This window comes from Oncorhynchus mykiss, chromosome 17 (assembly GCF_013265735.2).
Source record: "Oncorhynchus mykiss isolate Arlee chromosome 17, USDA_OmykA_1.1, whole genome shotgun sequence".
In the NCBI taxonomy this organism is placed as follows: Eukaryota; Metazoa; Chordata; class Actinopteri; order Salmoniformes; family Salmonidae; genus Oncorhynchus; species Oncorhynchus mykiss.
In genome coordinates this window covers 48087550-48101724 of record NC_048581.1, presented here as the reverse complement: position 1 = coordinate 48101724, position 14175 = coordinate 48087550, and the positions used below count along the sequence as shown (strand labels likewise).

At 41.9% G+C, this 14175-nt stretch overlaps 1 protein-coding gene across 2 annotated transcripts; it reads left to right on the top strand.

Annotated features, from left to right (window-relative positions):
• The first annotated feature begins 445 nt into the window (after window positions 1-445).
• On the top strand, window positions 446-13406 carry ube2r2 (ubiquitin-conjugating enzyme E2R 2). Of its 2 annotated transcripts, none has more exons than XM_021568660.2 (6): window positions 446-564; window positions 1517-1706; window positions 7913-7999; window positions 8085-8182; window positions 9024-9158; window positions 9278-13406. In XM_021568660.2, exons 2-6 carry the CDS (start codon window positions 1530-1532, stop codon window positions 9567-9569), a joined length of 789 nt encoding a protein of 262 aa, XP_021424335.2. In that variant the 5' UTR covers window positions 446-564; window positions 1517-1529; the 3' UTR covers window positions 9570-13406. The 2 variants fall into 2 exon arrangements, with proteins under 2 accessions (XP_021424335.2, XP_021424333.2); XM_021568658.2 differs by having other exon boundaries at window positions 506-1147.
• The last annotated feature ends 769 nt before the right edge of the window (window positions 13407-14175 follow it).

The window sequence follows — 14175 nt, the reverse complement described above, 5'->3', positions numbered from 1 at the left end:
AGTGCTTGCTGTGACTTGTAGTGCAGTGCATGGCAGGCGGTGTGGAAGCGGGCCTAAATTAATTGACAACTCAAATCATTGCCCTGGCCAGATTGAAATGTGTCATAGGCCGGATTCGGCCTGTGGGGCTTGTGTTTGATAGGTGTTCTAGAGTGACTCTAACTTGTTTTGTTATTGCTTTAATGGTATGAATTGTAAATGGGTTTGTCCTTGTCTCCCTAGGCAGAAGGGTTTCCTCACACATTAATTGCCCTAGGTTTGTGATTTCCCGAGACTAGGGTATAGAGACTAATTACCATTGAGGGTTTTATACCCATCATCTGGGTGCCAATTCACCATATTTTGTTGTCACTATTGAAAATCCATTGTCTATCAACTCTATCTGTAAATTATAAGTGAGGAAAAACTATAGGCTTTAATTACATGAAATTATGTTATTGTCGATACATTAAAAACATGCCAAAGTGCACATCATTCTGAGAAGACCGCGCACGTTGGACGTGAGTCTAGCTACGCAAGTACGTCGAAGAGACACGCGCAATGATAACCGGAAGCATCGATAGGGTGAGACTATAATTCGATGAAATTCACTGTATTTCGTAAATGCAAAGCTTTCCCTGTCTTCCTTTATCACGAAAGTTAGCTCGATAAAATACAGACCTCTCGACGTGGCGGTGGAGGAAATGCTGTGGAGAAGGCAGTTCCTTTTTTCGACGAAGTTACTCGGTGGGGTTTGAGCTGACGTGGGGAGAAGTTCGAGATGCCAGAAAAGAGCAGATAAACAAACAGCCAGCGGATTAATCAACTGAGTGACTGTCCGAACGGGGGCTAAGCAGGGGACACAGGGGAAATATCAACGAGACCAATTCGTCGCTAGAGTTTTGGACCCAAGAATGTCTCAAATAATTTTCTAACGTTGTTGTTTATCCCCATGCCAAGTGCCAGCAGTGGCACAAAGAAGAAAAATACCACGCGAGGAGAGAATTTTTTTCCCAATGTGTTCCTGTCCAGCTTGTCAAGATAGAACACTTCTGTCAATATGAAACTTGACATGATTTGACTGTATGCTTCACCAGTTACAAACTAAATAGCTTGCTATATCCCATTGAAAACAGTACAAGATAGTACAAACACTGCGTGGATCTAGGTAATTAATGTTTAATTAGCTTGAATCCATTTGAGTTGTCAAAGGCCTAATCGTTGCAGTCAGCCCCAGGCTTTGTTACACGATACAGAACATGTCCTACTTTGAATTCGCTATTTGCCAGCCTTGTCACTGCTTTCTCTGTACTCAAACTGCATGCAAATCTTCCTTAATAGCCTAATTAAACTATTGTTTAATATTGCTCCTGAGGTTGTATAGGAGCCAACCGTATAAATGTATGGCCTGTGTATTTTTTTTGTAGCCAGTAAGTCAACAAGGTCGAGTTATTAGTTGATTTGGTTGTCATTATACGTCAAACAGTAAACCTAGAAGGAGGAAATAAATGAATTCTGAAATGTCCCCTGGTGTCAGAAGTGGGATAGCCATGGCCCACCATTCGACGCCCAGTTCCCAGAAGGCCCTGATGATGGAGCTGAAGTCCCTGCAGGAGCAGCCAGTGGAGGGCTTCCGCATCGGCCTGGTGGAGGAGTCGGACCTTTACAACTGGGAGGTGGCCATCTTTGGCCCCCCCAACACACTGTACGAGGGAGGCTATTTTAAGGTGAGGCTACTGTGTAGGGGTGTAGCAGGTTTATGTGTGGTGAGCCAACTGCGGAGGGAGGGGGTGGGTCAAGGGTGGGATGTACAACAAGCTGCTTTGTTGCCTAAGGGTGTAGCAGGTTTGTGAATGTCTTCAGGTGTTTCTCCCTCCAATCTCGCTCGCTTTGTCTGTTTCTCGCTTCCTTTCTTTCCCACTCACCCCCTCCCTACCCAGCCTCCTTCCCCCTTGCAGTTTGATCGTTATGCTCCAGACTCCTATTTTTAGCTGTGGACGGATATAAATGGCACCTAAGCATAGAGCGAGCGAGGAAGATAAGGGCATGATGAGACTCTTCTCCTTTCCCCTGAGTGACTTATTCAGTGTGTCTAGTACACCACATTAGCATAAAAGTCTGGTGAGCGGGAGCCCACATCCAGGCCATGGCATGTACTCTTCCAAGTGGGCAAAACTGGTTGCAATGACATCAGTGCAATGATTATTATAACATATTTTGTGAGTGATGTCATTGTCAGGTTGTATACTGGTTGTAAAGTGAAGTTTTGTAAATGTTTTTCTAGCAACCACAAAATATATATTTATCTGGTTATCGGACCAAATAACTACTAGGGCTGTGATGATACCAGTGTCGCAATATTTTTTTTCAAAAATGAAAGCCGAAGCTTGGAAAATAATTAATTAATAATGTGATTCTGGATGACAACATGTTTGTTTCCAACATTAGGGTTGTTTTGCTAAAAAGTTAAATCCGCTTCGTGATTTGTTTCCTTGCCGCGATACTAACGAGTTTCGCGATACTGGTATCGTCCCGGTCCTAATAACTACCAATATTATCAGATAGCCTAACAACTAAAATGTGACGTATTTCTGAGGAACAAAGATGCCATGTGACTAATCTAGTTGCATGACGTCTTCTCAACCAGAAAACCGGTTTACAATTAGAGAACGAACAATCTTGATTTATTTTATTATTATTTTTGGGTCGATACCGTTTTTTGGCCTCAAGGAGGCTGATATTTTAGACTGATATTCAATATAATAAAAATGTTACAAATTTGGTGACAATTTGCTCGAAACAGCCATGTATGCATTAATGAATCAATTTGAAAATCAAACAATACATTTAACTTTGGTAACAACAACAATCTAACTACATACCAGCATGGTAATAATTTAATATTTTGTAATGGTAAATCTCTTGATAAACTGTGTAAATTAAGATTATATAGTCCTACTCACAATATAGGTTAATACATATTTAATAGGAGTGTGTGCATGCATTGAGTTACTGAGCTTGTTTTGGCTCACCAGTGGTGTCTATGGTGCTACAGATGACAAACAACATTTGCGTAGAAGCACCACTCCAGCATGTCGTGCCTGTATGTATGGACATCATATAGGCACTGCTGTTAGTTTGAGAATATAAAATAACATATATTCAATGGAAATTGGTCCAACATAACGTCATGATTTGTGATCACAGATAGTATTTTTATAGATTTTCTGTGATCGGGGAAACTTGTTTTTTTTCAGCTGTCAGGACACATCTCTAAACAACTCAGCTGCCAGGACGAAATTAGAAACAACTCAGTTGGCTAGTTCAACTATCTGTCATGAAACAGGCAGGTTGTAACTTGAACCTATTGCTACGATTGGCTAGAGCGAGGCTGTAACCACGCTCTCTTTCACATCTCACAGCTCTCTCCATTGCTCATATCACTTGTTACTGTTTATTGCTACTATGAGAACTAGCTCAATGGCGATGACATTTGCTTCCAAGCCATAAATATGGATAATATCTAACAATTAGAGCGAGGGTTGGAAAACAGATGAAATGACGATGCACGTTCTGTCTAAATTACTCTAATCTGCCCATAGTTTGAGAAGTGAGAATGCACACATGCTTGCTGATCTAAAGCTTATTGGTCTATAAACATGCAGGAAAATTCTTAGGTAGCTAAACCTATTGTCAACCTTTATTTTGGTATTTTAAAACACTACTTTCCCTGTTACGACAATCATCTAATCCAACTATTAACTGTCAATTTACGGATATGATTGCGGCGGGTCAGATCAACGCACCAGGAAATGGCTAATGTTACACTGCAAGTCAGATGGCTCGTTGCCAAAAAGGTTGCATGTTCAAAATGATAACCAGCTAACATTAGCTAACTATGTTGGGTATTAGCTCCTATCTGATCTTAGCACCATGTTTATCTAGTCAGCTTGCTAGTATAGTAGCTAATATAGCTATATATATATCTAACACCACAGATGAAAGGTGTTAGTTAGCAAAATAACATGAAGTCTATTGTTTGCACGTGTTAAAAGTGCTCTGTTTAGTAAAAAAAATATAGGGGCCATATAAATCACATTTTATTGGTCACATACATGTGTTAAGCAGATGTTATTGCGGGTGTAGCAAAATGCTTGTGCTTCTAGCTCTGACAGTGCAGTAATATCTAACAAGTAATATCTAACAGTTTCACAACGTATACACCAAAAAACACGTAAATCTAAGTACAAAATGGATTAAGTATATGTATGTGCATATATATTAGTTAAGTTTGCATACACATAGGTTGGAGTCATTAACTCATTTTCAACCACTCCACAAATTTCTTGTTAACAAACTATAGTTTTGGGAAGTCGGTTAGGACATCTACTTTGTGCATGACACATCATTTTTCCAACAATTGTTTACAGACAGATTATTTCACTTATAATTCACTATCACAATTCAAGGTATTAGAATGGCCATCACAAAGCCCTGACCTCAATCCTATAGAAAATTTGTGGGCAGAACTGAAAAAGCGTGTGTGAGTAAGGAGGCCTACTAACCTGACTAAGTTACACCAGCTCTGTCCGGAGGAATGGGCCAAAATTCACCCAGCTTATTGTGGGAAGCTTGTAGAAGGCTACCCAAAAACGTTTGACCCAAGTTAAACAATTTAAAGGCAATGCTACCACATACTAATTGAGTGTATGTAAACTTCTGACCCACTGGGAATGTGATGAAAGAAATAAAAGCTGAAATAAATCATTCTCTCAACTATTATTCTGACATTTCACATTTTTAAAATAAAGTGGTGATCCTAAATGACCTAAAACATGGAATTTTTACTCTGATTAAATGTCAGGAATTGTGAAAAACTGAGTTTAAATGTATTTTGCTAAGGTGTATGTAAACCTCTGACTTCAACTGTATGCGCACACACACATACATGTATGTATGTCAGAGCGGCATTGGACTAAGAGTGGCATTTATATAGAGTACAGTATATACATATGAGATGGCTGATGCAATATTTAAACAGGTAAAGTGACTAAGATACTGTAGAATAGTATAGAGTATAGTTTACACTCGAGATGAGTAATGCAAGATACGGAGACATTGTTAAAGTGGCCAGTGATTCCTAATCTGTCTATAGGCAGCCGCCCCTGACGTGCTAGTGATGGCTGTTTAGCAGTCTGATGGCCTTGAGATTGAAAACTAGCTTCTGTCTCTTGGTCTTAGCTTTGATGCACTTGTACTGACCTCGCCTTCTGGATGATAGCGGGGTGAACGGGCAGTGGCTCGGGTGGTTGATCTTTTTGGCCTTCCTGTGACATCGGGTGCTGTAGGTGTCCAGGAGGGGTATGTTTGGCCCCGGTAATGCATTGGGCAGACCGCACCACCCTCTGGAGAGCTTTGCGGTTGTGAGCGGTGCAGTTGCCATACCAGGCGGTGATACAGCCCGGCAGGATGCTCTCAATTGTGCATCTATAAAAGTTTGTGGTGGTTTTAGGTTTTAAGCCTAATTTCGTTAGCCTCCTGAGGTTGAAGAGGCACTATTGCGCCTTCTTCACTACACTGTCTGTGTGGGTGGACCATTTCAGTTTGTCAGTGATGTGAACGCCAAGGAAGCTTTCCACCTTTTCCACTGCGGTCCCATCGACGTGGATAGGGGGGTGCTCCCTCTGCTGTTTCCTGAAGTCCACGATCATCTCCTTTTAGTTTTGTTGACTTTGAGTGAGAGGTTATTTTCCTGGCACCACACTCCGAGACCTCCCCTTCTCTCATTGTTGTTGGTAATCATGCTTACTACTGTTGTGTCGTCTGCAAACTTGATTGAGTTGGAGGCGTGCTTGGCCACTCAGTCATGGGTGAACAGGGAGTACAGGAGGGGGCTGAGCACGCACCCTTGCGGGGCCCCATTCCATTCTTGAGGATCAGCGAAGATGTGGTTTCCTACCTTCACCCACTGAGGGTGACCCGTCAGGAAGTTCAGGACCCAGTTGCACAGGTCGGGGTTCAGACTCAGGGCCTCGAGCTTGATGATGAGTTTGGAGGGTACTATGGTGTTGAATGCAGAGCTATAGTCAATGAACAGCATTCTTACATAGGTATGCTTCTTGTCCAGATGGGACAGGGCAGTGTGGTGGTGATTGTATCGTCTGTGGATCTATTGGGGTGGTAAGAAAGTTGAAGAGGGTCTAGGGTGGCAGCTAAGGTTGAGGTGATATGATCCTTGACTAGTCTCAAAGCACTTCATGTTGACATAGGTGAGTGCTATGGGGCGATTGTCATTTAGTTCAGTTACCTTTGCTTTCTTACGTACAGGGACAATGGTGGCCATCTTGAAGCATGTGGGGACAGCAGACTGGGATAGGGAGAAATTGAATAGCTCTGTGAACACACAAGCCAGCTGGTCTGCGCATGCTCTGAGGACACTGCTAGGGATACCATCTGGGCTGGCAGCCTTGCGAGGTTTAACACTCTTAAATGTCTTACTCACGTCGGGCATGGAGAAGAAGAGCCCACAGGTCCTTGATAGCGGTCCGCAAACCTACCACATACGTCTTGTCTGAGCTGCCGAACTGTGACTGAGCTTTATCCCCATACTGACGTTTAGCCGGCTTGATTGCTTGAGGAGGGAATAACTACACTGTTTCTATTCTTCCATATTCCTAGTCTTCTTGCCCTGGTTAATTGCGGTGGTCCGCGCTTTCAGTTTGGCGTGAATGCTCCCATCTATCCACGTTTTCTGGTTGGGGTTGGTTTTAATAGTCACAGTGGGTACAACATCTCCAATGCACTTACTGATAAACTCATACAACGTATCTGTATACACTACCATTCAAAATTTTGGGGTCACTTAGAAATGTCCTTTCTGTTTTTTAAAGAAGCAAATTCTCAATTTTTAAAATAACATCAAATTGATCAGAAATACAGTGGACATTGTTAATGTTGTAAGTGACTATTACAGATGGAAACAGCAGATTTTTGAACTTTTTATTTTTATTGTATGCCTATGTAGCTATCAGAGGCCCATTATCAGCAACCATCAATCAATCCTGTGTTCCAATGGCATGCTGTGTTAGCTAATCCAAGTTTAGTATACAGCATTGTACGAGATCTTCAGTTTCTTGCATGAAAAAACCTTCATTTCTCAGAACAAGAATAGACTGACGAGTTTCAGAAGACAGGCCTTTGTTTCTGGCTATTTTGAGCCTGTTATCGAACCCACAAATGCTGATGCTCCAGATACTTACTAGTCTAAAGGCGAGTTTTATTGCTTCTTTAATTAGAACAACAGTTTTCAGCTGTGCTAACATAATTGCTAAAGGGTTTTCTAATGATCATTTGACCTTATAAAATGATAAACTTGGATTAGCTAACACAACGTGCCATTGGAACCCAGGAGTGATGGTTGTTGATAGTGGTCCTATTTATCAATAAAAAAAAAGCAGCCGTTTACCGCTACAATAGTCATTCACAACATTAACAATGTCTACACAGTATTTCTGATCAATTTTATGTAATTTTAATGGACAAAAACTCCAACAAAAAATCTTTCAATAACTTTTCCAGGGACCTGATCCAAAAGGGAAGCAGTGAAATGTATCAAGTAAAACTCACAACGAGCTTATCATGTCTGCACAGGGCATGTTTTGAAACGGTGATAATACTATCTGATGTGAAGCAGAGCAGTGCCTCTCCCCAAAGGGCTGGCGCTGCTGGACACAATGTTCTCACAGACCTCCATGCTTGCTCATACATATGGACACACACTTGGCCCCCAATAGCTCATACACACTAACATGACAAACTAGGGGATCATTCTCATGCTCTCTGAATTGTATCCGACTAATTGTAAGGGTTATTTGGCTTTAATAAATGGAATTAAATGTCTGAAGCTGATGGTTATTTCTGTTGTCCCTATCAGTCTCACATCAAGTTCCCCATCGACTACCCCTACTCCCCTCCGACCTTCCGTTTTCTCACCAAGATGTGGCATCCCAACATCTACGAGGTAAGTGTATTCCCAAAGTATATGAATCTTAACATATTTCAAGAGTTTTCTCCATCCAGAATTTGACTTTTTTGTGTTCCAACAGAACGGTGACGTGTGCATCTCCATCCTCCACCCTCCCATTGATGACCCCCAGAGCGGGGAGCTCGCCTCAGAGAGGTGGAACCCCACCCAGAACATCAGGTACCTCAACCCGCTACAAACCTTGTGTTCTTTAATTATGGCATGCAATTGAAAACATTTTAAAGTGTTTCGCTACGGAAAACAAAAATAAGCTTTTAATAAGAATTTTATTTGCTGCCTAATGAGTACACTTTGGCTCAACCACAAAGCTCAAACACTTTGTTACTCAAGATGCACTTGATATAGCTTGATGAAATGGTGGAATCAAGCGAGTAGTTCCAAAAGGGCAAACATTGCACACCTATATTTCTAATGATTTCCCATTTGTATTTGACCTAGGTCAGGTCTATCGTACTTCACATGTTTACCCATTTTGAGCACAAAAAAAATGTAAATGAAAAGACAATCAACTTTTAGACTATACGTTGAAACAAATGACAGAGGACTACACATGCAGAAAAAGCCATTGACATCACAACCTTCCAGATCCTTGGGGGAGACCAAAAGACAATATGGAGTGTCATCATAATGCCTCAATTGGGGGTGTCAAAGGTTTAAAGGGCAGTGCTCAGGAGTAGACAGTCCCTAACAGTCAAAGTGCCAAAAAGATAATGCATGCCAGTCAGTGAGACACTTTCTCAACCCCCAGGGCAGGTTGAAAGTGCTGAGTGTGTGTTTAACCAAACATCCAGAGAGGAAGTAGCATCTAATGGAGCCACATGGGTGAAATGGTGAGGTAACATTGCTGTCACAGAGGAAGTCAGTTCAAATAACTCAATCATTTAAGGAAATCAAGTAAAGCCACATTACTTAGAAACAAAGGTAAAGGACCCATTGTAAATTAAATATTCAGGTAATGTTTTAGAGGACATAAAGTCAAATTAGTAACGTGTGTGTACAGGACCATCTTGTTGAGTGTGATCTCTCTGCTGAACGAGCCCAACACATTTTCACCGGCCAACGTGGACGCCTCCGTTATGTTCCGCAAGTGGAGGGACAGCAAGGGCAAGGACAAAGAATACGCTGAAATTATCAGGTAGGAAGGACACATGCACACTAACCCAACCATTTGATTTACCTTTTTCACAACAAAGTTGACACACACAGTCACAGTGAGTGAACCCTTTGCGATGTTTCTCTCCACTCCCCCAACAGGAAGCAGGTGGTGTCCACGGTGGCAGAGGCGGAGCGCGACGGTGTCAAGGTTCCCACTACGCTGGCTGAGTACTGCGTTCAGACCCGGGTTCCCTCCCAAGACAGCAGCTCAGACCTGCTCTACGATGACCTCTATGACGATGATATGGAGGAGGAGGAAGAGGAGGATGAAGATGAGGAGAGCGACATGGAGTCAGGAGGAGAGGCAGGGGGGACCAGTGGAGGAGAAGGAGGGGTCACTACTGGCTGCTATGACGACGACCAGGAGGATTCTGGAAACGAGGACTCTTGATGATGATGATGAACGACCCACTCCCTGCCACATCCGATCCTAGCTCCCTCCTGATCCCGTTAAGCCTGGATCATCACCTAAAACAAATACTTTTACGTCTGGTACATTGATAGTAAATTAATAACTGGACAAATTAGTGGATTCCAAATACAGGCGTGGTCGACCGCAAAATAAAACAAAAATATCTCCAAATATAATTTGTCTAGTTGAGAGCAGTCGGAAATGTCTTAATTTGTCCTTTTGATATTTGACTTGACCGCACGTTTTATCATGTCACTAGACGCATTTGCTTTAAGTATGTTCCGGGCTTAAGTCTTTAATTTTCTAACCAAATTCTCAGAACCCAGACACCTCTTGGCCCCTTCACACCCTGGTAGTCTTTCATATTCAAGTGTAAGCTGGTTGGCTTTCTGTCTGGATGGCTGAAATTTTGTATTTTTGTTAGCCTGGCAGGCTGTGTTGCTCAGTCAATGTGCCCCTCTTTCTGTCTCTGGCTTGTCTCACCCTCGTTGTCAGCCTCAGTCGTTATGTCTGTTTGACAAACACACAAATCTACAGACAAACTGCCCTGACTGATCCCACTTTCACCCCACACCTCCTTTTACCTCTGACCTCTCCAGAGCTGGGGTGTGTTCATTAGGAACCAAACGGCAGAAAACAGACAAACTGGGAAGGACTACCACTCGTTCTTGTTTTCCGTTGCAAAACAGTTTGCTACGGTGTTCCCTAATGAGTACGACCCTGTATAGGGCACTAGGAGGAAGTGCTGTCTCGGACATGGAACCAAAGGAGTTCATTCTCCTCTCCCGCCCTCCCTCTCCATCCATCCTTTCCCTGCCTCCAAACCTCAGGGCCTCCATAGACTCTCACTGGGAGAAAACCAGGGATGTAGTGGAGGACAAATGCACCTTAACACCGTCTACGCAACTATATGTTATGAAAAGTGTTCCTGCGCCTATTACGCTAAATTAGCGTTGTTAGCGTCCGCATCATTCATTCATTCATTCATTCAGCGTTTACCCACCTTATTTCTTTACTACTGCATCCCTGGAGAGAGCTCACACTCAAACTGCTCCTCAGCTTGAGCTTGGTATTGTTTTAATGGGTGTGTTTTTAGAGGGAACTTCAGATCTCCAACACCATCGGTCCCCATGTCTCCTACCTTTTTCCCCTCCAACCTCTTTGTGAGTTAGAGTAGGTTGGTGGGAGGAGCTATAGGAGGATGGGCTCATTGTTATTGCTGCAATGGGATAAATGGACCAGATTCAAACATGTGGCTTCCATATGTTTGATGTGTTTGGAGAAGCTATAGAGCCCGTCCTCTATAGCTTCTCCCACAAGCCTCCTCTGGATTCAGTGTGTTTTTTTGTTTTTTTTTCTCATCGCCACCCATTTCTGTGTGTTGCCCTCTTCCATTGGCCATGCTTCACAAAACTACACCAGAAAAGGCTTCTCATCATACATGCTTGATATGCTTTCTTGGAATTGGCGCAAACTCCTGGAATTCTAGTAAGCAAGCCAGTTAGGTGGTCAAAATGGAAAGTGAAGTTAAATGAGTGGGATTCTGTATTTTAATCAACTATTTACACATGCCAAGAGGCATTAGCCATTGTTTGTTAGTTAGCACATATAGCTAAAAGAGCACATTTAGTTGTCCTCAACATTTATCAGCTAAGCTATGACTTGAGCATATGCCACATTGGTGATTCAGAGCTACATGGGCACTATTGCATTTTGTGTGTGAAAAAGGATGTTTCTTGAAACTCTGCTGCAAATACTTTGGCTAAAGAACAGCATAGGCCCTAAGTAGTAATGCTGAAGTTGTGTAAGTGGGGCAAAGTCACAGTCAGGCCAACCCATCAACTGTGCTCATTAGGCCTGCAGTTTTCACATGGGTGCGTGTGTGTTTTACCATTACCTGTTTAAAGGAACACAGGACCTGTTACACCTTTCACTCACATGGAGGTGCTGGCCTGGATTGTATGCCAAGGAGATTACGTTTCATCACCGCTTCCAGTGACGCTACAATCAATCAGTTATAGATAGGTGTGGAGTATTCATTTTCTGTTTGTAAGAGGGAGAGACTTGACTATTCAGTCTGAGGAAGACTAACAGAATCAAAATGAGAACTTACCTCCTACCTTGCTCTGTTGAACTGGGGCTGGCGTCAAGTCAAAAATGAGTTGACCGATGGATCACATGGATTGTTCTTCTCCTCAGCCACTGGCTGTTCAGGGATGTGATGTCAATGACCTGGGTGAGCCATGTCTCAATACTCTAAAATGACTTCCTCTCTTCACCCCCTTTTCTTCATGATCACTGATCGGTGAAAGGAGTGGATACATTTCCACCATATTGCTTTTTCCCCCCCAACCTGCCATGTTCTTTCAGATCTGTGGTAATAAAGAGGGCAAGGAGAAGAGGGAAGGAAGCCATTGAAGAGTGCTGAGATGCAGCCGGGGGTACTGTCTCATGCTCACTGACATTTTGCCTTGTGTGTATTAACTAGTAGGAGACTGTTGGAACAGTGTTTACCTGGTTGAAATGACACTCGACTAGAAGGACCACATGCTAAGCTGTCAGACTCAGTGTTAAAAAGGTGGAGAGCAGTGGACAATTGTTCTCATGTATTGTGTGGGTAAGTGTGTGTGGTGATTTTATTTGATTATTTTTTAAAGGAGATTTTCCCTCTGAGGCTGAAAATGGTCTCATTTGGACAAAAATCAACTGTCACAGCCAGTGATGTGGACAATGCAGTCCTCCTTTTTAATTTCATTTTCTCTACCTTGTGTTGAGGATGCAAATGTCACCTATAAAATGTTGAATGGACAGGATTGTCTGAAATGTCTTCAAATGTTCATTTATTATCTGTTGTGAATGATGACATTTGTTTCCTAGAAAGCATCAGCTGCTGTACTTTGACATGGAAAAACTGGGAATGACAAATTGTTTTTCAAAGCAGGTAGTAACCGTTGTAAAGACTGGGCCCTGTTTGAGTAGTTTTCAAATGAGTCTTTCCTTGAACCATTACTGAATCATCACGATTGTGTAGGTGAAAACCGGGGTTACACTACATACTAAAACACTGATCTGACATGAGATTGTATCCTCATCTTGAAAGTATCCAAACACTGCCCCAGTTTCTCACTGAATTTACCACAACTGTGCAACACAATTCTCCTGCCCTTTTTAATAAAATTCCTAATTAAAATGGTATGAACCATTGGGCTATGCAATTATGGAAATTAAGCTTGAAGAGGGAAAGTGTAGGACAATTAAATAAGTTTAAACTCCAACTTTTGTCCAACTTTCAAAGGACACACAGTTTAACTGAAAATTAATTTAAGGTGAAATCAACCATGTCCTTTTGCAGTGTAGAGAACTGGCTCACTGCTCTTGGCTCTTCTCAAATACGTTTACCACAGGAGTGCACATGTCCCCAATGGATGTAAAGACCTGCTCATTTTAATTTAAATATGAATCAAGATTAATTATTGTCAAAAGTACATTCATCTGATTTCGCAAGCATGAAATGAGCCACCGGCTGAATGATACCCTGGCTGGCCTGAGACTTAACTGGTGCACCTCCTGTGAAATACAACTTTTTGTCTCCACCTAGTGTTGATATTTGTTGCAGGAGCACATCTTGCTGACAGTGGAGTTGGGATTTAGACACTACTGTGTGATAGTTAATTGGATAAGGTTAATTGGATACTGCTGACATTGAGATCATAAACCTAAATCACCATTTTACTGTGTATTTTTAATAAATATCTCAGGAGTAAAGCTGGAATATTGGAGTCACACAAGTTATGTAATAAAGGTCAATTTTGAAGAGATGGTTTTTATTCTTGTTTAAAGTGCAAGACAAGTAGGCTATTAGGCATAACAATGTTAATGTGCAATTCTGCCACTTTTTAACCTCATCTCCAGCACCCTACCAGTGTCTGCATATGTGAAAACGGTGCGTTTCTATGAACTATGGTTAAGATAAAGGTCCTAAAACATGCTTCTCTGTAGCTAGGTTTCCATCCTATTGGAGACAGATTTTAATGCGAATATTCTTAAATCTGCATAAAACTATATGTGCATTTTCCCACCAGAGATTTTTTTTATCAAAATGACTTATTGCGGATAAAAGGCTGTGCGTGATGACGTAGGTCACATAAAATAACTTGGGTTAAATTCCCATGTACTGAATTAAAAATACAAATTAAATGGATTTCCATCGGTTTTGTCACAACTGTTGCTTTAGCACAATATAACCTATATAGCAATATACCTTTTTACTGTTTCCACTATCCAGTCTTTACTTTTTTCATGCATCAGGTAATTCATCGGCATGACATGCTTGGATGGAAACCTGGTTTGTGACATCACAGGGTATAGGATTAGAAGTGATTTTCAAAACCTGCAACGAGTTTCTAGCCAGAAGGCAAAGCACACACCGGCCACGAAAGATGTTTACAATACAGCGTTGGTAATAAGGCATTATTTGTTCGACCGCAACTTCAGGGGTAGCTAGCTTTAGCTTGGTACCTAGCTAGCACCAATACAACCACCCTGAAAACAATGAACAGTAGAAACTGCAGTCCTTTTTTATTAA

Coding starts and splice junctions, on each gene's coding strand:
- ube2r2 (XM_021568660.2), top strand. CDS start 1,530: ATGGCCCACCATTCGACGCCCAGTTCCCAGAAGGCCCTGATGATGGAG. Junction 1,707..7,912: donor ACGAGGGAGGCTATTTTAAG/GTGAGGCTACTG, acceptor TGTCCCTATCAG/TCTCACATCAAGTTCCCCAT. Junction 9,159..9,277: donor GAATACGCTGAAATTATCAG/GTAGGAAGGACA, acceptor CTCCCCCAACAG/GAAGCAGGTGGTGTCCACGG.